This window comes from Corvus kubaryi, unplaced genomic scaffold (genome assembly GCF_017639235.1).
Source record: "Corvus kubaryi isolate FWS band 111438036 unplaced genomic scaffold, C.kubaryi_AGA036_p1.0 65246, whole genome shotgun sequence".
In the NCBI taxonomy this organism is placed as follows: Eukaryota; Metazoa; Chordata; class Aves; order Passeriformes; family Corvidae; genus Corvus; species Corvus kubaryi.
Window position 1 is genome coordinate 8,241 of NW_024581865.1, and position 22,187 is coordinate 30,427.

The window sequence follows — 22,187 nt, forward strand, 5'->3', positions numbered from 1 at the left end:
GAGCAGCTTGCCCTGATCTTACATCCATCGTGGTGATATGGCTGGACTCAACCTGTTCCAAAGGCCACCAGCGCTTTTCACGCTGTACCAGAGGACAAGAACTCCCTGTTTCTCCCACCTCTACTGATTAAACAGCCATTGCAGGCAGTGAGCTCAAAGGAGGATTGACCAACATGGTTGCATCAGTCAAGCTGCAAAAACAATTGTGTTACCCAAGTCTTGGGTGCTTTATCAAGGTTTCATTTTAAAACCATGGTGATTGCCCAAGCAGCAAACATCCAGCTGTAGCCGTTGCTCAGAAACCGTTTTTTTTTTTTTTAAACACTAGGCACTGTCTCCCTGGTTTTGTTTGTTGGAGGGCTTTGTTTTGTTTTTAAACTTTTTCCTGCTCCACAACCCCATTTCCTGTCTGACATCCCTGTTTCAAAATCGAACTATGCTGGTCCACAGGGACAATTTCAGGACATTCAAAAACAGCTTTTCTGTTTCATATTTGGGTTTTATTAGAACTTCCACTGGGCCCCTTGGAAAAGAGGATGTTTCCCCCCCCAAACATGATGTCTTTAAAATTATTCCCCTGCAGTGTCACTCAGGTGCTTTGTGTCCTAGGGATGATCCACCATCCACCTCCCTCAAAAACGGTGTTTTGAAGATGTGTGTTTTCCTACTTCCTCCCCAAAATCAATCATCTTCACAGTTGCAGGTTTCAAACTCCCTCACAAGGGAATTACGGACACTCCAAGGCCCACACGCTGCAAAGGGGGATTAATCCAGGCAGATATATGTGTCCACATGGAATCTGCCTCATGGAGATGGTATTGCATGTGGCTCTTTTTCCAAAAGTCCTGTGGTGCACATCAAGTGATCTGGGGCCAATGACTTCAGCACTCACATGAGGATTACTCATCTAATTAGGGGGTTTGCAGGCTCTGCCCCTGCGTTTCTGTGCACTGGTAATGTCATTGCACTGACTCCTGGAATATTTGACATTTAGAGACTGCCTCAGGGGTTTATTTCCCTTTGTGTTTTCCCTGGTAGATTTGACCCCCCCCCAAGGCAGCAGAGATGTTAAGCACAGGAATAATGCACAAATGCCGTTAGGTTTAGGGTGCCAATGCTGTAAAGAGGGAAAAACAACTCTCCAAAGCACTGTTTAGCCGAGGAAGTGGAGGAGGCGGACTGACTCGTTTTCCGGTCAGCGGTATCACCGCGGTGTCACCATCACTTTTCCCCACCCCATCCCCTCGCCCATGCCTTGCCTAAGGCCACCCCAGGCCCCTCCAGCAGCCCCTTGTCGCTGTCCCGCCTCGGCAGCACCGCTCCGGCCGCGCCCGCCAGATGCGCTCCGCAACCTCTGCCCGCGCCCGTCTGATGCAACCACAACATCACCACGTGCCCACTCGCAGCTGTTCCGCGCCGCCAGCCAATGGGAGGCGGTTCCGCAGCTCCGGGGGGCGGGCCCGCCCCGCCCGCTCCGCTCCGATAGGTCACTCCGCGCGTCCAACAGCGGCGAGCGAGCCAATGGGAGGCGGCACCGCCCGTGCGGCGGCGGAGCGGGGCCGGGCGCCCGCAGCGGCCGAGGCGCCGCGCCCGCTCCATGGAGGCCGCGGCCGAGGCCCCCGGGGCCCCCGCGGCGCTCAGCTGCTTCTCCTACAACCAGGACTGCACGTAAGCGGGGCGGGCGCCGCGGGGCGGGGGGCGACGGCGGCTGGGCCGCGCCGGGCGGGCTTGGTCCGGCCCCACGGCCCGGAGCGGGGCGGGTCCCAGCGCCCCCGTGGCGCTACAGGTCCCCACAGGGATGGCCCCCGTAGGACCCCCCTTCGCCAGACACACACACGGGCCGTGGTCGGGGTGCTTCATCCCCACCGGAGCGGCCCCGGCCCCGCCGGGCACAGCCGGCTGTCGGTAAACACCCGCCACGGCCCCCGGCTGCGTCCCGGCGAGCCCGAGGGAGGCAAATTCAGAGCGACCGCCGGGCTTTGCCTCCCCGGCAGCTCGGGAAGCGTTTGGGGATGGCCAGAGCCGCGGCGTTCTCCCAGGGCTTTGTCTGTTGAGCGCTGTGTGGCCACTTCGGAGGTGACTGGCGTTTCCCAGGGCTACCAAACCGCCCCGGGAGGCTCTTGGTGAGCAGCCCGTGCCAGAGCACCGCCCCACCTCGGGATAACGCCCGCGTTCCTTGGAGCCTCTCAGCCTCACACCCTTGCTAACGTGTGGTGTACCTGCTTCAATTTATTTAAGAACCGTTTCCAAGCGGGACAACAAAAACCTCCCGAAGCAGTGAGCCACACACGGATGTGGCAGCCGTAGCCTGGAGCCAGGATCGGCCCAGATCGTGGGGAACGAGATAAGAATCAGAGATATGAGCCTCACACCTGGAAATGCCGTTTCCTTTGCAGCCCTGCTTTGCGTTAGTGTGCCCAAACAAAGGGTGCTTTGAGGGACGTGGATGTGCTGCTGACGTGAACCTGCTGGTCACTGCCGCCAGCACAAACGCTGTGCATTGCTGTTATGGTCTGGCTGCTAGTTTAAGACCTAGATATTGCTGCTTGCTACATCTGGAACTGGGCAGAGACAGCACTTGATGGGACTCTGCCCCACTACCCTTAGCAGTGAGAGCAAAGGTTCCACAGCCCAGATAAGTCACTGTGTCAGTACAGGTGGATCAGCCCTGGCTTAGGAAACAGCTCCTTCTGTGTCCCACGGGTCCTGTCTGCAGATCCTCCCAGGCAGATCTGTACCACCAGGGTACAGATCAGGGCCACAGGAAAGGATGAGTTTGCTGTCTCAGAGGGTACTTGCCTTCTGTAGGTTGCAACAGCCTCCAATGGAAAACTGAATTCCTGAGCTGGTTACTCTGTATTATTTAGGTTGGAAACTGAAGTTGTGCCAGGAACTTCTCATTTCCTCTATGTCAGGGTTTAACCCCAGCCAGTTCCTCACTCAGTGAGGTGGAAAGAGAACCAAAAGGGTAAAAGTAAGAAAATGTACGGGCTGAGATAAAGGCAGTTTAATAATTACAGCAAAAGCCACACATGCAAGCAGAGCAGAACAAGGAATTCATTCCCCACTTCCCATGGCAGGCAGGGGCTCAGCCATCCCCAGGACAGCAGGGCTGCATCACACACAGCAAGGAGGCCAAAGGCCATCACTCCAAGTGTCCTCCCTTCCTCTTTATCCACTGAGCCTGACACTGCGTGGCCTGGGATGTTCCTGGGGTCAGCTGTCCTGGCTGTGTCCCTTCCCAGCTCCTTGTGCCCCCCCAGCCTCCTCACTGGAGGGGTGAGGAGCAGAAAAGGCTTTGACTCTGTGTAAGCACAGCTCAGCAGTAACAAAAACATCCCTGTGTTATCAACCCTGTGCTCAGCACAAACCCCAAACACAGCTCCATACAAGCTAACATGGAAAAAAAAAACCCATCCCACTCAAAACCAGTGCACCATCCCTCAGGGACTCCTGCTATCACCTGGAGGCCTTCAGCTCAGAACTAGCAGGTTTTTGCTTTCTCTTTGCAGCTCCCTGGCAATTGGAACCACAACTGGATACAGACTTTTCTCCTTAAGTTCTGTGGAGCAATTGGACCAGGTCCATGAAAGCAGTAAGTCTCCTGTTTCCCTGGGGAGGAATATGGACCAGCAGTGCTTTCAACTGGTGGGAATCCTTCACCTTTGTTAGAGCCCAGCTTCTTTTCCCCTGCTGTCACCCTTAAGCAGCAGTTTGTGCTGCAGCCTAGCATTCAGAGGCAATTTCCCACTAGAATGTTTCAGGTACATGGGCAGGAGCCCACAGGCTTCCAGCACAGCTGCTGGATAACTCCCAGGCTTTTAATCCAGTGCGGTATTACGAGCAAGATGTTTTTAACAGGTTTTCCATGTAAAGAAGGTCATTCCCAGCAGGCCTGCAGCTCTTAGCTGTGCTCACAGCAGCATGCAACACACACTTAACAGCCCAAAACAAGCCTGGCCTCATGGAACACGGACTCCAGGCTGCTTCAGGCCAGAAGTGCTTCAGCTGAGATGCACTGAAGATAACACTTCCCAGCTGGATGTGTTCATCCCTCTCCAGTGGCTACAGAAGGAGCCTCAGCAATCAGACACAGCTGCCTCATCTGGAGCAGGGTCCAGGCTGCTTTCCCAGAGTCAGGCAAAGGGAAGCAGGTCCCTGCTGGTGATACACTCAGGGTGATAGGCTGAGATGACATGACAACTGTGAGGCAGCCTTTGTTCCTCCACCACAGCCCAGGCCAAACTGAGCATCACTCAGGGCTGGGGACACTGGAGATTGCAGTTCCTGGGGATTTAGGTGCAGGGCCACAGGACCATTGCACTCGTGCCTTCTCCATACAGCAGGAGTCATCCCAAACAGACCAGCCACTGTTTGCTTCCCCAGGGAGGCTGGGAGAAACCAGACACCACACACAAGAAACACTGAGCCACAGCCAGCTCGTACCTCACCTCAGTAAAGCCTTCACACTCCCTGACCAAATCGAGGGAGCTCCTCCCTTTATATCCCCTTTGCAAGGATCAAGGGCAGCTGGAGAGCCCGAGGATTAGCTTCAGCTGGGCCCTGCCCAGGAGAGAGAGGCACAGCAGCACTGTCAAAGAGAGCTGTCTTCATTTCAGCCTTCAGGGGAGGGTTCTTTAACCCCTTCCTGCTCTGACCTAATTACTTTGTGCCAGGCATGAGAAATTTTTCTAAGAAACAGATGTTGAACACCTTAGCACTGAGCCTTCCAACCCGATCCCCTCTTGAGCTGAGTCTTGTTGCTTCAGTCAAACCAAGCTAAAGGCTCTGCCTTGCTCTCCTTGTGTGCCCAGATGAAATCCCAGATGTTTACATCGTGGAGCGTCTGTTCTCCAGCAGCCTTGTGGTTGTGGTCAGCCATGCCAAGCCACAGCAAATGAATGTCTACCACTTCAAGAAAGGGACAGAGATCTGCAACTACAGCTATTCCAGTCACATCCTGTCCATCCGGCTGAACCGGCAGGTGAGAGGGGTTATCCAGAGTTATCCCACTCTGGCTCTTTGCTGCTGTTGCCTTTCCAGCCGGGACCATCCTGGGGAGGTTTGCAGGGAGCCTGTGAGTGGGATTGGAGCGGTGGGTGCCTGTCCTCTCCTCCCAGCCCCACACGAGAGGCCCCTCACAGGAGCAGGAGGGCTGTGGGTGTCATCTGCCACCACTGTTTCCTTGAGGAAAATGAAGCCAAGGCCTTGCTTTGGTGGCAGATACACAAAGGCTTTTTGTCATCTGCCCTCATGCCTATTCAGGGGACAGCTCTGCCAAAAAACCACCTTTTCATCTTCCTCCTTCCCTTGGATTCCACATCCTGACTTCAGGCCCACGTCTGCCATCTTGGTTGCAAATGAGACCTTCAGAGTTGGTTACAAAAATCCAGGAGTAACTTGAACTCTGTGGATAAGGCAAAAAGCTGCTTTCCAAGTACTGCCAGCAGCCTTGTTTTGGTTTTCAAGGTATAAAACCCACTCAGGCCACTTAGAATGAGGCTTTTAGAGTGTTATTCTCTGAACTGACACAGCCTCATGCAGCCCTGAGCTCTTTTGGAGGATTTTAAGTCATCTTTTTGTCCATAATTATTTTCCAAGTATATGCCCTAAGAGGCAGAGGACATTTTACAATGAAGAAATAAGCAGTCTGGGTAATTGTATATAATCAGCCTCTCCTCAGTTAGCAACAGTGAGACCTGCAGTGGGTCTCTCTGGGCTGAGCTTCCAGTAAAGCTGTCTTTGACCAGGAGTTCCTGTACTACAATTAAATCTGTCCTAAATTGATTTTTTTCACTTAAGCTTACAGTGAAACTGGCAAAAGAGAGACTTCCTTTGAATTGCAGATAGATGTGTGTGTGTGTGTGTAAAAATAAACTGGGAGGTTCTGCTGAGCAGCTCTGGGAGATCAGTGTGAATAAAATAAGTTCAGGCTACTCCCCGTGTGCTGCTCTGGAGCTGCCTGAGGGTGATGCACAGTCCCAGTTTCTTGGCTGCGTTATGAGCTTGGGTTCAAATCCTGAGCTGAGCTCATCCTCTGGCTGTGCCCCAGACACACCTGGAGGGATTTGAAGATGCTACAGATGTTTAGAAACACAGAATCATGGAGTCATTTAGGCAGGAAAAGACCGATAAGACCATCAAGTCCAGCCATTCCCCAGCACTGCCAAGGCCACCACTAAACCCTGTCCCCAAGTGCCACATCCACACATCTTTTAAATCCCTCCAGGGATGGTGACCCCACCACTGCCCTGGACAGCCTGTTCAATGCTTAATAACCCTTTCCATGAAGAACTTTTTCCTAAAGTCCAATCTAAACCTTCCCAATTTGGGTAGGTTGAAGAGAAATCATTGTTTCAATCTATGTTCAAGATTTCAACTGGCCATCATGATTGTCCATGTGACACTTGAACTCTTACCTGGGCTGCTGTAGGAAAGCTGTAACTCCATTGGAAGTTCACAGGACAAATCCCAGACAAGGCATTAACGCAGGAAGATGGTGACAAATTAACCAGGAACAGGTCTCAAACAAATGGTGCATGTTTCAATTTGATCTCTCTGTGAGAAAGTCCTCACTGTGCAAACAAGCAAATCCCTCAGTTGTCGTTGTTGTGGGAATTCTGAGTTCCAAGCTTCATGATAACTCTGAAGTGTGTTAAGGTAAATCCTGATTTGTCTCAAAGTGGGGAATCAGACTGTGCTGTGAGACTGCTTGGAAGTTCCTGGGTTTTCATTCACTGCTGAAGACCTGCTGAGCTCTTTGGAGAAGTTTGAGGTGTTTATCTGGCTGTGTCCAAACCCATTTTAGCCCCCAAATACAGCTCAGTTGTCTGACCTGATCCATGTGAAACTAAAGAACAAGCTGGTGAGCAGTAACATTTTGGACAATTAGCAGTGTCATGACCCTGTGCAGCAATCATAGCACCAGCACCTTCTCTGAGGCTCTGTCTGTGTGCACAGTGAGGATAAACCCCATCCCACTGACCCTCCCCTGGCCACAGGGCTGCGCAGAGGGCAGCAGGGGTCAACCAGCCCTCTCCAGCTCATGCTTAGCTTGTCCAGACCTCCTTTGCCTCTTCACCTCCCAAACTTTCCTGGATTTTGTCCCTGTGGGTGCCAGCATCTCTGGCTGCTGCTTTGCCATCATCTGGAAACCTCTCTTCACCTGGACATCAAGAGCAGCCCGTTCTGGGAAAGCGCATGGTGGCTTTGCCCAAATCAGCTGTATAAATATTCCTCTGCTTGCAAGTGGATGGCTCTTACTGTAGAAAAGGCAAAGTCTTCCTGGAAATGCAGAATGGCTCTGACACAGCCCCAGATGCTGTGGTTAGCAGGAATAGAAGTGGGAAAGAGTTTGATCTGAGAGTAATGGTGGAGCAAGGCAGAGATTTTTAATGTGGGTGTTTCAAGTTAGTGACTAAGCTCCACATTTAGATACTAAATAAGTGGCCTCATTTCTAAAGAGGTGGAGGCTTCCTGTAGATGGATTCGGGTGCTCCAGCTTCAGGATGGATGGGGTCTGGACTTAGGCTTTTATTGGGATGTTTTCAGTGCCTCTGGACACTTGACACTAAGGGAAGTGGAGCTGTGCACTTGCTGGGCTTACAAAGCACAGCCCTTCAGCCAGACGCAAAGCCTGGTCCCAAAAAAAGCCTCTGTGCAAAAAGCCTCCGTGGTGACGCATAGGGATCTGGACCAAGCTGAGACATAAAGCTGAGTGGCCACAGTGGCCCAGTGCTTAGGGTACAGCATCAGGCTTTCCTTTTCCTTTCTGCCTTTCCTCCCCATGGCTTGGCTGCTCCTCATGGCTGGGTGGATGTCCCTGACGGGGTCAGCAGAAGAGGTACAAGCACCTGAACATGGGAAATCCCAGCCCCTCAGCCAAGATGGTGCAAGGGTGACTGTCCCTGAACAAATGTGTCTCAGCTCTGTGTTTATGCAGCTCTGCAGGGCACATAAAGCTGAGTCTTCCCTGCTGACACCAAATGGGAAAAGGAACATTGTTGTGCTAGACGGATGCATGAAGTTTAGCAGCAGTGGCAGGCCCAGCACCTCCGTGTTCTCTCCCAAATCATGAAGAAGTCAGGGCAAAGGACCTGTGTTCCCAGCTGGAGGCACACTGACCAGCAGGACTGCAGCCTCTCTGCTGCCAGGTCTTTGTGATCAAAAAGTAATTTGTTATGAACTGCAAAGGAAAGTTGGGGGAGGGATAGATGGCAATCAAGGCCCGTGGTGGGATGTAACTCTGATGGGTCTTCCTGTTCCTGGGGATGTGGAAGATGCAGAGGAGCAGAGAAGAAGTCACGATGTTTTATCTTCTCTCTAAAGCAAGACCAGATGCAAAAACTCTCAAAACAAGAGTCGTACAAACCCAAGTGTGAGAGGGGATGGAGAAGCAGAAGAGATCACGTTTCTGTTACATTTCAGTGTGTGGGAAACTCCTGTTGAGTTTGACAGTGAAGGTTTGGGTTTGGGAAGTGTGGGAGCAGCAGCCAGAGGCACTGCTGGTGAGGTTCTGTGCATGTCCCCTGTGTCCTTGCAGAGGCTGGTGGTCTGTCTGGAAGAGTCGATTTACATCCATAACATTAAGGACATGAAGCTTTTGAAGACTATTTTGGACACACCTCCCAACACGACAGGTGAGCATGGGAGAGCTGTGAAACTGAGCTTTGTAGAGCCACAGCATTGTGTTAGAATTTAAGCCAGCATGTGGCTTGTGTAGCCTAATCCAGCGCTGGGAGGCCAGAAATGCATGGAGGCAGTCAGTCAGGCTTGGAGAATCACAGAATAAGCTGAGTTAGAAGGGACCCACAAGGGTCACTGAGTCCAGCTCCTTGCCCTGCACAGCACCATCCCAACAATCCCACCCTGTGCCCAGAGTATTGTCCAAACTCTGCTTGAGCTCTGTCAGACCTCGTGCTGTGACCCAGTTCTGTCCTCAGCAAAACCCTGCCCTGTCTGGAGCAAACCCCTGCTCTGTCCAGAGCAGATGCATCAAAGGAGAGCAGAGATGGGCAGCGGGTCTGACTTGCCCTTGGGGTCAGCTCCAAGGTGATCACCGGGGACAGAACACACAGCCAGGCCCAGCACCGATCCCTGCCAGGGAGTTCCCAGCCACCTGATGTCATTCCGTGCAGGCTGCAAACACGAGGGGCAGGGCAGGTGGCTGCAGCACAGATCCTGTGTGTGTGGCACGGGGTGAATCCGGCTTTCCTGCTGCTGGGAGAGGAGCTATTTTTAGCAGCAGAGAGGGAAGCTTGGCCGGGTGCCCGCGTTGCTGTGCTGTCCTGCTCGGGCATCTCTTCATGGCTGGGTGCTCGGGAAGTTGCTGATGTGCTCACGCTTGGCCTCGGGGCTTTCAAGGGATGCTCTTCCAGCAGCTCCCCTGACCTACTTCAGGTCTCACCAGATGGGCTCTCTGTGTGGATTAAACATGCTAAACGCTGCAGATATAATTAAAGTTTAAAACCTTCCCCAGAAGGCCTGGCAGCAGGATGGGCAGGGATACTAAGGCCTGGAGCTGTTCTACAGAGGGGCTGGAGGATCAGGTCATGGTTTAAGAGCAGCAGCAATCAGGCAGGACAGGACTGTGATGCTGCAGATCACAGGCTTCATATGGGCTTAGTGTTTTAAACCCCTTTTACTGCAGCGGCTGTCATTGAAATGAGCTGAGTGACAAGTGCAGTGCCCCTGTTGTCCCTGGGCCATCTGCTTTGGTCCCAAGCTTGACCCCGAGGACAGTGTGTCCAGTAGGTCAGGGCAGTCCAGTCTCACTGCTCTTTGTGCAACTTGTTTAGGAGTGGGGATCTGTGCTGGGGGATGTAGGAACACATGGAAAATGTGCCACCCCCCTGAAGTGTGTGCCCTGGGCACAGTGACACCGGCACAAGCAGGACCAGGGTTTGCTGCAGCCACACTGGCCAGTCACAGTGAGATCTCTGGTTGTTCGTGGCCAGCACCTGGCTCCTGCTCCAGCCTCCTCCACGTAGGAGAGGAAAAGACCCATGGTGTCCAAGTCGGTTCTTTTTCATGTGATTCATGTCAGGGGCAGGATTTGAACCAAGGAGGTCACAGTGCTTGTGGTGACATGTGTGCCATGAGGGCACATCTTGGGAATGACTGCAGCTTTGGAAACCACCTCATGTGGCTCCCCCCAAGCCCTGGATGTGCCTGGACCTGCTGGCCTGAGGGCAAGACCAGGCTTCCTGGACACAGTAACATTTTTCCGTGCTGCTCAAGGAAGCCACCTCTGACGTGGCACTCCCAGAGATGCCATCCCGAGCAGTGCCAGCCTGCCTCCTCCCTCCTGAGCCCACCACTGCGAGCACCAACCCTCATTATGGCTGGGGGGCTGCTGACGGCAGAGGAGCATCTTCAAAGGCTGCCCGTGGCCCTGTGATCCTTGTTCTTTGAGAGTCCCTGAGGTCAGCCCAGTACACTCACATCTGTGTTTTCCCCTGGCCTGGTTTCCCAGCCGCTTCTCCCGGCCAGAGGAGCAGAGGGAGCGGGTGACTCACCCCGGCGCTCAGAGCTCGCTTTGTTTAGCTCCAGCCTTCCCTGATCCTCTCTGAAAGGGCTGTACTGATCCCCCCCGTGCTTCCTGGGCCGGGGGTTCACCATCCAGAGAAGGCAGGATGCTCATCCCAGCAGCAGAGTCTCTGGGCTATCTTTGCCTTCCTCTATCCCTCCCTCTTTAATTGCCTTTTAATTGCCTGCACTTCGCTGCTGCCGTGCTCCTCATGCCTCTCCCGGTGCGCCATCCTTGGCGTGATGTGCATGCCTCTGGATGGATGGGGAGCGGATCCCTGGGGCCTCTGGCTGATCCTGCAGCTCCTGGCTCCGCTGCGGTCTCTTTGTTTGGTTATAAACAATGACCTAAAACGAGAGCTCCGGCCGATCCTTCCCCGCTGCTGCTGGGCGGGGGCCAGGGCCGTGTCCTGACACGGGGCTTGCACGACGCGACACGTCCGTGCGTCTACGTGCGGTGTGTGGCTGTCCTGCTGGCCTGTTCGGGGACCGTGGCAGCGTCCCCGGTGCCTTTAACCCCCGACTTCCTCCGCACATGGGATTAGGTGGGACCCCCGCCGCGGGTCAGGAAGCTCAGGTCGTGCTGGAGCCTGGAGTCGAGTTTGGGAGGGCTGTGAGTGCAAGGATGTGGGGCAGGAAGCGAGCGAGGCACGTTTCGTATGTGACAGGATTCACCGGGCTGCATCCTCAGCCAGCAGCAGGAAGAGATGCTCTTTTCCAAGGTCACCTGGGGGACAAGCGGATGGATGTACCCACACACGTATCCATCCATCCATCCATCCATCCATCCCTGTCTCATCCTGTAATTCCTGCCCGCTTTGAAAGGAGCATTTGGGAACCTTTGTGCTCATGTTGGCACAAACCCAGATGGGTCTTACGGGGATGAATTCCCCCTGTGCTTAAAATTTCGCTGCATTCAAGTTCCTTGTCCGCTGGAAACTCCCTGTACAGCTGGCGCATTTCCTTTGTCTTTCTCTGCTTCCCTTTTCCATTCCGAGCAGAACGAAATGGCATTGCCTTCAGCCAGGCTGCAACGGGGCTGTACCTACGCCGTGCTGCTCCTCTGAGCTTCCAACCCGGCATCTACACCCTGTGCACATCTGGACGTGTCCAGATGTGTCTGGACAGGAGTGCTGTCAGCCCTCAGACCGACACGTCCTTCGCTGTTTCATGCACCTACTACTGCCTTCTCCAGGGAGATGATGCAGGGGGAAAGCCCAGAGCGTGCTGAAGAGCCGGGTCTGGGTTCCTTGTGCTCGGGGACCGGGGAGGGTGGCAGGGCACAGCCGCCGTTCTGTCCCGTACCAGCAGATGTCCCCACGGCCGAGGCATTCCCAGCGCTCTGCGCCGGGCCCGGGCAGCCCCAGAATGAGCCAGAGCCTGAACCCCCGCCGTGCCCCGCTCTGCCGTCCCCCCGCTCAGACTCAGCCGTGTCCCTGTCCCCCTGCCAGGTCTGTGTGCTCTCTCCATCAACCACGCCAACTCCTACTTGGCTTATCCCGGCAGCGCGACCAGCGGAGAGATCGCGCTTTACGACGGAAATACTTTGGTAAGTGCGAAGCTCAGCCTTTGGATACCGGCAGGGGCTGAAAACAAACAGAGCCACAGCAAAGCCAACGGGGCCCTTGGGAAGGATGAATAAATACACTCCACAGAGCTGGAGTGCAAGGGAATTGCCTGGGAGGTACATCTGGACGTATCCCCTTGCTCGGAATAGACAGCTCTGAGATCAGGGCACGCATCTCCCAGCACAGGATATTCGGGGAAACGTGACCCACTGCCCTGCAGCCCAAGGGCCACTGCCAGGCTGACACTGGGGTTGCTACGGGAGCGTCAGCAGCGTATCCCATGGGAGTGATGTGACCAGTGTGGGTCGGGGGGGGGGTTGGAGCTGCTCCAGGCACAGCACAGGACCCGGAGCAGCCGCTTTGCCGCACTGTGGGCTGGAAGGGATGCTGGATCCAAAGTCACAGAGAGGGCAAAGTGTCCAAAGTCCTCTTAGGAAATCTGTCCCTGGCTGGATGCAGGGTCATGATTATCTGCTGTTTATGCCAGGGCTTTGGGTTACATAAGGCTGGTGGCTCTGTATGTACAGTGGGAGCTGAGGATCTGCAGCAGGGGAGGAGCAGAACACAGGGAAAATGCTGCTGCTGCAAGAGGTGCTGTGAGGGCTGGGGCTCCCTGCAGGTGGTGTCACTGCAGCAGGACTTGCTGTGCAGCACAGAGTTGCAGGGAAGCCAGCTCTCATCCTGGCAAAGAAGTGCCAGGCCTTGGAGAGGGTGCAGGCACAATCCCGAACCCTGGAGAGGCGGGAAGCTGAGGTTCTCTGCCCCTGAGGTGCACGTTCTGTAATCACAGTGGCCGTAGTAGGTGGGGAATGAGCTCAAGGCAGGGCAGAGATAAACTGCTGAGGTTGTTGAAGGGATACCATCAGCACAGGAAGATCCCATGAATCCATACCAGCAGGTCTGGATAGGGTGCGAGGCAGGAATGCCCTGCCCTCACACAGTCCAAGGACCAGCTTGTCCCTTTGCACTCGCCTTGTGTTACCTTGTGCCCTACAGAAAACAGCCTGCACCATTCCTGCCCACGACGGGCCTCTGGCTGCTCTCGCCTTCAACTCCACCGGCTCCAAGTTGGCCAGTGCTTCTGAAAAAGTGAGTGAGTATGGCTGCAAGTACCTTCCCTCTGCCCAGGGCTGCATCAGCACCCCTGAGCTGCTCCTTCTTAAACACAGCCAGCACAGAGGGACCGCTGGCTGATCAGTGTATCAGGATCAGACTGAGCCCAGCTAGCAAACAGGAGGAGCCTTTGCACATCCTGAGTTTCCTGGGTGTGTCAGGGAAAGGGCTCAGGCTCCTTGGCCTGCTCCTACGTGATATTTCCATTTGCATTTTTTGCAGGGCACAGTCATTCGTGTATTTTCCATTCCTGGGGGGCAAAAACTCTGTGAATTCCGGCGAGGGATGAAAAGGTCAGTTAATTCTTCTGGCAGTGACACATACACAGAGGGCTCCCGAAGCCGAAATGTAAACTCAGGGACACAGGGCAACATCAGATCCTGGTGGCTTTGGCATCTTTTGCAGAAGGAAAACAAGAGCAAACGTATCAGCTCGAAATGTCACTGTGCCAGGCTGTGCCCAGCTCAGTGATTCCCTTCAGTGTGTCACAGAGCAGGGAAGAGACATGGGGTCACTCCATTTACTCTGTCCTTTCTTTTTTCTTATTTGAAGTAATGAAGTCCCCAACATTGTCAGAGACCTCAGTCCTGCTGAACCTGTGCAGGAGATGCTGTTTGTATCCCACTGTTCAGCACTTTGGATATCCTCCCTGGTCTCTGCAGCAGCAGAAGCTGCAACGAGACTGGCACAGATGTTCCCTCCACAGGCAGCTCTGTGAGCAAGGACATTTCCACCTCTCTGGCTGTTTGTCACTAGCTCGAGGTTACCCCCAGCCCTATGAGCAAAGGGATTAAGGAATTGTGCAGTGAGCCCACAGGCTCAGCAGCAGCTGGGCAGGATGATCCTCACCATGGATGGGTCTCCTTCCTCCCCATCCACTTCCCCGTGAGCCAAAACCAGCAGTTCCCCTTGCATGAATTGCCATGAAGTGACCAGTCTTGTCCTTGCTTGGCTCTAGATATGTGAACATCAGCTCCCTGGTGTTCAGCATGGATTCCCAGTTCCTCTGTGCTTCCAGCAACACGGAGACTGTGCACATCTTCAAACTGGAGCATCTCACAGACAGGTGAGGGATTAGCCTGGCTTAACCTGCCTGGCCCAGGGCTGTCTTTGCTTCAAAGGTCTGTGTTTACTCAGCTGCTCCCTATGTCCTCACCATGTACTCTCCATGAGCAATACCAGCTGCAGAGTGTCTTTGTGTCCTGAGGGACTCACTCCTTGGAACAGCCACACACTGCACCCCTGCTGTCAGGCTCTCTGGGCCTCTCTGGGTTTATTAGGTGCCACTGTCCCCTGCCTTCTCCCTGTGCTTCCAGCCACACTGGTGCACAATGTACAGGTGCTCCAAAAAACCCTTCACCTGTGTGAGATGAGGATCATTTGGTCTGTCCCTGATGTTTTGTCACCCTGATCATGGTAACCCCACTGACACTGCTTTGTGACCCCCTCAGCCGGCCAGAGGAGCCTCCAACCTGGAGTGGTTACATGGGAAAGATGTTCCAGGCTGCCACCAACTACCTCCCTGCCCAGGTGTCGGGCATGATGAGCCAGGACCGAGCGTTTGCCACCGTCCGGCTGAACATCTCCGGACAAAGGAACATCTGTGCCCTCTCCACGTACGTACTGACCCTACTGACCTCTGCCCCCTGGGCCAGGCCAGCCGTGTCTCATCCCCCTGCCTCAGAGCACATGGTGTGAGTGCTGCTGTGTCTGTGTGTGTGAGGGTTTTGGCCTCAGGATGCTTTTCCCACCAGGATTCAGAAGCTGCCTCGGCTGTTGGTGACGACATCAGATGGACATCTCTACATCTATAACCTGGACCCACAGGATGGAGGGGAGTGTGTCTTAATTAAGAATCACAGGTAACTCTGCCTCCTCTCACACCTCATACAGAGGCTGATCTTTCAAAAAATGAAAGGAAATCTCACCTGGCAGCACAAAACGGAGCTGTAGGAGCAAGAAAGTTAGAACTGAATTTGTGATTTGAGCTGCCTGAGCTGACAGATGTGGCTGGGAAGCAGGGACACAGGGGTTTTTGCAGCAGAAACCAGAGACATCTCAGATGTCATGGGAGCTGTGGGACATGCCAGCTTAGACTGGGCAGGCTGTGCTTTAGGAGGTGCCCCCACAGCAGAGCTCTGACCACTGTGGTGGCAGGAGAGCAGAGCACCTTCTCCAGATTGGAGTGGGTGCTGGAGAGCTTGCTGGGGGTAGGATGGTGTGAAGTGACACTGTGAGCTCTGTAAACAAAAGCCCAGTGCCAAAGCAGAGGAATTTCTTCATGGAAGGGGTTGTTAAGCGTTGGACAGGCTGCCCAGGGAGGTGGTGGGGTCACCATTCTTGGAGTTGTTCAAGGAACAACTGGATATGGCCGTCAGTGCTCTGGTCTGAGTGACAAGCTGGTGGTGATCAGTCAAAGGTTGGGCTCGAAGATCTTAGAGGTCTTTTCCAACTGAAATCATTCTGGGATTCTGTGGAAACAGAGCCTCCCCCGCCACTGTTCAGTCCATATGCAAATGCCATTAAGCACGTAACCCCCCCCGCACACATCTGGGCTGCTTGGCTCCAGATGTGAAGCCTTTGGGGTGGGGTGAGATGTAACATGTGCTCCGGGCTGGGAGGTGGCTGCCAGCCAGGAAAGTGCCAGCAGCTTTTGGAAAAGCCACAAAACAAAAGCACTTCAAAGCTGCGCTGTCCAGCGCGCGCCGCCCGCAGCCCCCAGCCTCGTCATGTGGGCTCCTCTGTGCATCAGAGGGCTGAAAAGGGCCCTTGGGTCATGAGTTACATTACATAATACGGTATCTCTGCTCAAACTCCATCCTAAACTAGCCAGGGCTGCTTTTTCCCATCTAGTTTGCTCCTGTTGGAAGCCCTTCGGAGCCCCCTCTGTGATTAGAAACACTGTTTGCCTTTGTAACCTAAAGCTTTTGTGGTCAATCTATTCCCTTCTGTTCCTGTGCCAGCATTGTCCTCCAGCCGAAGTGGTGCTTTCCCTATCTCCTTCTTCACCCCCTGCTTTCCTTGTGGAGCACAATGCTCCCCTGTCCACAGCACTGCTGGGGCTGCTGCATGCAGGGATGGGGATGGGTGATGTGCTTCGAGGAGATGTGGATGCATGGGCTTGTCTTAGCTGGAGCTGGGGAGGAACAGGGATCAGGACGAACTCTTCTCCCCTCTCTTGATCTCTACCATTAGTCTGCTTGGCTCAGGAAAGATGGAGGAGAACAAAGAAAATGACCTTCAGCCTCCAGTACCTCAATCTTATGCAGCAACTGTAGCCAGACAAAGTACAGTGCCTTCAACTTCAACCATGCCAGGTAAGCACCACATCTGCCCTTCCTTGGGCAGAAGCCACAAAACCACCTGGGGCAAAGTGGAAAGCATCCCAGATTCCAAGGGTTTATCCAGGATCACCTTGTGTGCACTGCACACTGGGTCAGCAGGACTTTGGAGCTCACCTGGTTCATCCCCTGCCACAGAAACAGGCCAGGAGTTTTCTGCTCTGCTTCCTGGGCCCCTGTGCCAGCTCTGCTCCCTGTGCAGAGCTGTGCCACAGACAGGGCAGAGCAGTAACCACTGTTTGTCAGACAGCAGCTGCTGCCAGGTGGTTTCCAGGAGTTGCTTCTGTGGGTATAGAAGTCAGGGCTCACTGTTTCTGTGGTGAGATTGCCTCAGAGTCTCTGAAGCTGGTACACCTTGCACTAAAGTGCTGCAGGAAAAGACTGGGTGGCTCTCTCATTATATTCCTGAGTCTAAGATCCACATACAAATGTAGATCTTACTCTGAAATTGGTGCTCAGGCTCATGGCAGGAGGAGGAAAGCTGCTGCCACAGGAGATGACCGTGTAGTTCATCCATAATCCATAGTGTCCATGGAGACACCTTCCTCTTCCTTACTCCATGAGCTCTGCCAGGAAGCCAGAGGAAGCAGCTCAGTGCTAAAAGGTGGTAACAGTGTCTGCTGCCTGTTGCAGCCTCCTCCCATCCCTTCCTGCAGTAACACTTTGTGTTTTCCCCTGTCCAGGTTACTCGGAGGACGGCGGAGCCCTGCGGGGGGAGGTTATCCCGGAGCATGAGTTTGCAACTGGCCCAGTCTGTCTGGACGATGAGAATGAGTTTCCTCCTGTGAGCATTCGGGACCCCTAAACCTGCAGTGCAGCCCTCATGCTAAGAAGGGAGTAGTAACCTCTCCCAGAAGATATTCCATTGCCCCCTCCTAGTCCCAGCTCACTGTGAAGCCTAAAATAACTGAATGGGTTCTAGGGACAGTGCCAGGAAAATGCCACCCCCACTAAACAGCAGCTGGGGATGGGGCAAAAATGATCAAACCTAAGTAGAGATAGATCTGAACAAACTTGCTGAATGGTGTTCAGATCCAGAGCTAACCTCTGTGCCTTGAGCAGATTTCTAATATTACCAGGAATAGTTTTAATTGGAACAATTTAGAAATAAAAACTTAATACCCCGTTGAATTTTCAGTCAGTTGTATTAGTTCATGGAATGCAACTGGAACATACCTGAACCTCACCAGTCTCTTCATTTCCAAGCTAACTGAGAAGGAAACTCGTTTTCCAAGCACAAAGATAAAAGGAATAACAGAGTTTTAAACCATTTTATGATTTTTATATGGCACTTTCTCAGTTACTGTTGGAAGGAGCTAGTGGATTTTTCAATCTAACTTCAGCCTGGCAGTGTCTTTCCGGCTCCTTTTCCTATTCCACACTCATTTATTAAGTGCCTAACCCCTAATTGGACAAATGTTTGTCTGTGCTATGATCTGGTTGTAATCAGTAGTGTCTTCATAGCAGTAATGCAGCAGAACATTGTAATGGATTTCAGGTTGCAGCCTTGGCAGGCTTTTGGAATTCCTTACTTCATTTTTACATATCCTGCTGCTGGAGTTTTGCCTGAAAAGGAGGAAATACAAACCTTATCCCAGGATTCGTTCCATGTGCTGAGCTGACCTCTGTGAGGCACCTTCCTCTGAGCTGATGCAAAGTGTGACTTAGATTAAAGGAGACTGGCTCATGACCCCCTTTGAGCCAACACCACCTGAACCCAGCTCAACTCACACAACCCTCCCTCAGATTATTTCTTTCCTTACCTGTAACGTTCCCTGCTGCAAACTGGGAGCAGGAATTTCCCAGTTGTCCAGCTCCATTATTGAAGGATATTTAAAATGTCTCCCTCTGTGTGCCCACGGAGAAGGTGATGGCCCAGGCCCCTGGAAGAAGCAGCAGGGACAGGGAGAAATCCTTTGTTTCTTTCTGCTAAACCTGCTCTTGAACTCGTGGTTTGGGGACAAGCAAATGCCAGCATGCAGGAATCACGCTGCTCCTGAGTGAGGCTTCCTGCTGGGACTGTGCTGGATGAAAGCAGCCCCAAACCCCTGCTGTACCACAGCAGGTGCTTTGTGAAATGAACTTTGATCCCTCCAAGTCCTGTCATTAACCTGACAGCCATGACATGTGTATTGTTAGGGAGGAGGTGGTGTGGGAAGGGAAGGCTCTTTCCAAAAATATTCCCTGATAACGGTGGCTGAGCAAATGGAGCTTCCAGATAAAGCTCCTGCTCTTGGGTTTGGGGTCTGCCCCTTGCAGTGGGAGCGCTCAGGATGTTTGGATGCTCTGGACTTCACTGAACTTGGCTGTTTTCTCAGCACTTGAGCTCTTCAGTCTCAGTGAAGGGGGTTTCAGGCATCGGTCACTCCTGTGTGGAGAAGGAGGGAGAGAAAACCTGACCTTATCCAACAAAAATGTTTTGACAGCGTTCGGCTTTGCGGAAACATGGGAAGGGTTTTGTTTGTTTTCCAGTGTGCAACAAAAAGACATTTAAAAACCTCAAAACTTGTGACAAAATGGAATATTCACCCACAGCCCACGGTATGGCTTTGAACTCAGACATGGTTCTGGAGAAACAGCAGTGCTCAAACCCCACAGTTTCTCCCCATTTGAAACCTCTTGTCTTCCCTTAACCTCAAGCAAGACTTCAGAGGCTCAGCTGTTAAAGAGTGAGGAAAAACAGTTTCAGTCTGACATAAAATCTGTCAAACACTGCCTGTTCATTAAGTGGAAGGAGGGACAGATCAGAGAGGAGATGAGAAGCCCAAGGAGGACTCATAAAAAGTGGCCTCACAAGAGGGAACGTGGATGTTGCTGCTGCTGGTGCCAGGATTGCGGAAGGATCCCGCGGCAAGAGGTTAAACCAGTTCAGTGACAACTCCTGCGTGGATGGGGTGCATTAAACACTCCCAAGTCACTGCTGATCTTGGGCAGGGAGGACTCAGGTGTTACTGAGGGGGACAGGGGGCTGGAGCCGTGGGTGCCGTGCTGGATGTGCCAGGAGTAGGCTGCAGAGTCCTCACCCTGCGGGATCAGAAGGTTTTACGGGGTGGGAAGAGCAAACCCAGCTCTGGCTGCAAAACTGTGGCAGTTTGGGCTGTTTTCTGGTCACCTGCCTGAGAAGCCACCCCTGCTTTGTGGGTGTAGCAGGGAGTGAGGTTTCCAGTGGTGCTGGGAGCTGCTGGGGTGTGTTTTGGGCCAGGCAGGGCACTGCAGTTTTGGGGTAGTGCTGTGAGGTTTGGCAGAAGAAATCCTACAGGATTCTGCAAGCAGCATGGCCTGTGTGCACCTGAGGAGTGCAGCTAAGGGATCTTCCCAAAACTTCTGGGATTCAGTAGGAAAGGTGATTTCTTCCAGCAGGTTGGTCAGTGCTTTTCCAGGCATAGCTGATCCATCCTGCACTTGGCTGCAGGGCCCAGAGGGGAAGGCTTTATCAGGGGAGCCATTTCATTAAGTCAAGTGAGACTGCACATAGCAATCAGCTCTTCTAAGGCAGCTTCCCCTCACTGATACTGCATCACTCTTTAAAACCAACTCCTTCCCATTGGTTTTTGGCTGCTCCAAAACGGTTTGGGCAGTTTTCTGTGCTGCCAAAGAATGCTGCTGCCTGTAGGAGGGAGAAAATCGGGGGGATCTACAACAGGGCAGAAATCATGGGGTCCACACGCCCCTCTGCTGCCCCAGACCACGGATCTTGATACAAGGAACCAGGCTGCAGATACATCTCTGGCTCTGTGGAACCAGTATTGGCCCAGATGTCTCCTGGCTGTTCGCTGGATGGTATTTCCTCATTCTGTGGCATGGATATGGACACTAATTATTTTAAGTGATTATTTTTCAACAGCTGGCTGTTAGCAGAGGAAAGGCCACAGGTTTTCCAGTGAGGCTCTACTTGTAATTATGTTTCATAGGGGATGAGTGAGTTTGGCAGAACCTGGCTCCTGCACTTGTAGCTCAGACTGGCATTTTGGGCAGCTGGGGCTTGCAGGATTAGGCCCAGCTTATCAGTACATTATCTGAGATCCCTTGGGAGTTGTGCCATCCAGTCAATGCTTGTGCCTGGAAACCTGGCAGTGATGGTCCTGCAGCTCGTGGAGACAGACCTGGGAGGAGGAGCTGGCAGAGACCCTCTACAGCAGGAGCTGTGGGGCTCACATCCCTCCCAGCTCAGATCTGGCGAGGCTGAAGCTGAGAAAGATCTGTGCCAGGGCTGCCCATGCCTCATCCAGGAGCAGGGGCACATTTTACCTGGGGTCTCCATGGCAGGAGTAGCGGATGGGAGGTGAATCAGGGTCCTGCTGCTGCTTGTTCTTCTCTTCTCCTGCTTTACTCTTTCACTCAGAGGCTTTGCTGGTGTTTAGGCTAGGCTTTGCCTCCCCTAATCCTGTCTAATACGTTGGAGTTTAACTCTGGGGTCTATCCAGAGACCCTGGAGTGACACAGGGATGCCCAGCACACATCTTTCCCTCCGGCCACGCCAGAGCTGAGCTTTTTGGGAGCACTTAGTGAGGCAGATGCACTTCACCCCAAATGACTGCACTCTCCCAAAGCCTGGCTGTGCTCACCCCAGTGCCAGCCAGAGGCCACACTTATCACTGAGCCAGATGGTTCCTGTTCCCAGGACTGTCAATTTGGGGAGGGGGAGAGCAAATAAATAAACCTCTCACCAATCTGCCTTTGAGTGGAAAGGAAAACACTGCGGGACGTCCCTCCCCCTGCTCCTCCCGTGTGCGTAAAACCAACTGGAAACGCTCCCTGGTGCTGGGAAAAGTAAGGCCCTTCTGTTTTGATTTTGGTAGATAATCTTGTGCCGTGGAGGTCAGCCGGGCAAGGCGAAGAGGTCGTGAGGAGAAGGAAAACATCCACGCTTAGGACAGCTGCTGGGAGGTGCTTTGGAAAAGCCAGGAGTTTCGAAGAACAGATCTGTGAGTCCCCGAGATGAGAAAAAAAATAGCAATCCAAGGTGGGCCACACTTTTTCCTCTGTGTAAGTGAACAGCTGGCCCCTGTTTCAATTTGTGTCTGGGTGGGGTGTCAATGTACTGTATGCACATGGCTCTATTTAACAAACTCTATGTTAGAACCACAGTATAAATGCTAATTTAATCAGATTTGTATGTAACCAGAATTTTATATACCCATTTGTCCCTTTTCTAATTTATGCTGTTTTATGTGTATAAATGTACTTACAGGAAGAGATATTAAACTTATGTCTTTGTACAGTATATACAGACTATTTTAACCCAGGCAAAGTATTTTTGCAGTGATATTAGAGAAGATGCCATTTGCTATGTTGAAAGACAGAATAAAGTCACAGTTTGTCCCTGGCAGCTCCTGCTGTTCTTTTTGGGGCCCTAAAGGTGTCAGTCTGGATTAAGTTTGGGGAGTGGGTGGGGTTTCGGGGGCTGGGGCAAGGGCAGCCCACATGGGTGAGTCCACACAAGTCCTCTTATGGCCAAAGAAAGATGTGGGTGTGTAAATCAGAATCCAGAATTGTTTCAGAACACCCTCACTCAGCTGCTGAGAAATCCCAGTGGTTTCTCAAGTTTCAGTTGCACCTTCATTTCTGCCTTTGCAGCTCCCCAGGCCTTTGCACCTGCCCAGAAATGGCCCCACAGGAGCTGTTTCACTCCATCTGT

General features: G+C 52.9%; 1 protein-coding gene across 1 annotated transcript; it reads left to right on the plus strand.

Annotated features, from left to right (window-relative positions):
* Window positions 1-1,551: 1,551 nt before the first annotated feature.
* Window positions 1,552-21,878, plus strand: LOC121673148 (WD repeat domain phosphoinositide-interacting protein 1-like). Its single transcript, XM_042046228.1, has 13 exons — window positions 1,552-1,668; window positions 3,513-3,595; window positions 4,815-4,984; window positions 8,543-8,639; window positions 11,979-12,076; window positions 13,092-13,184; window positions 13,431-13,501; window positions 14,167-14,274; window positions 14,660-14,824; window positions 14,963-15,070; window positions 16,404-16,525; window positions 17,233-17,333; window positions 21,349-21,878. Exons 1-13 carry the CDS (start codon window positions 1,598-1,600, stop codon window positions 21,394-21,396), a joined length of 1,335 nt encoding a protein of 444 aa, XP_041902162.1. The 5' UTR covers window positions 1,552-1,597; the 3' UTR covers window positions 21,397-21,878.
* Window positions 21,879-22,187: the final 309 nt, after the last annotated feature.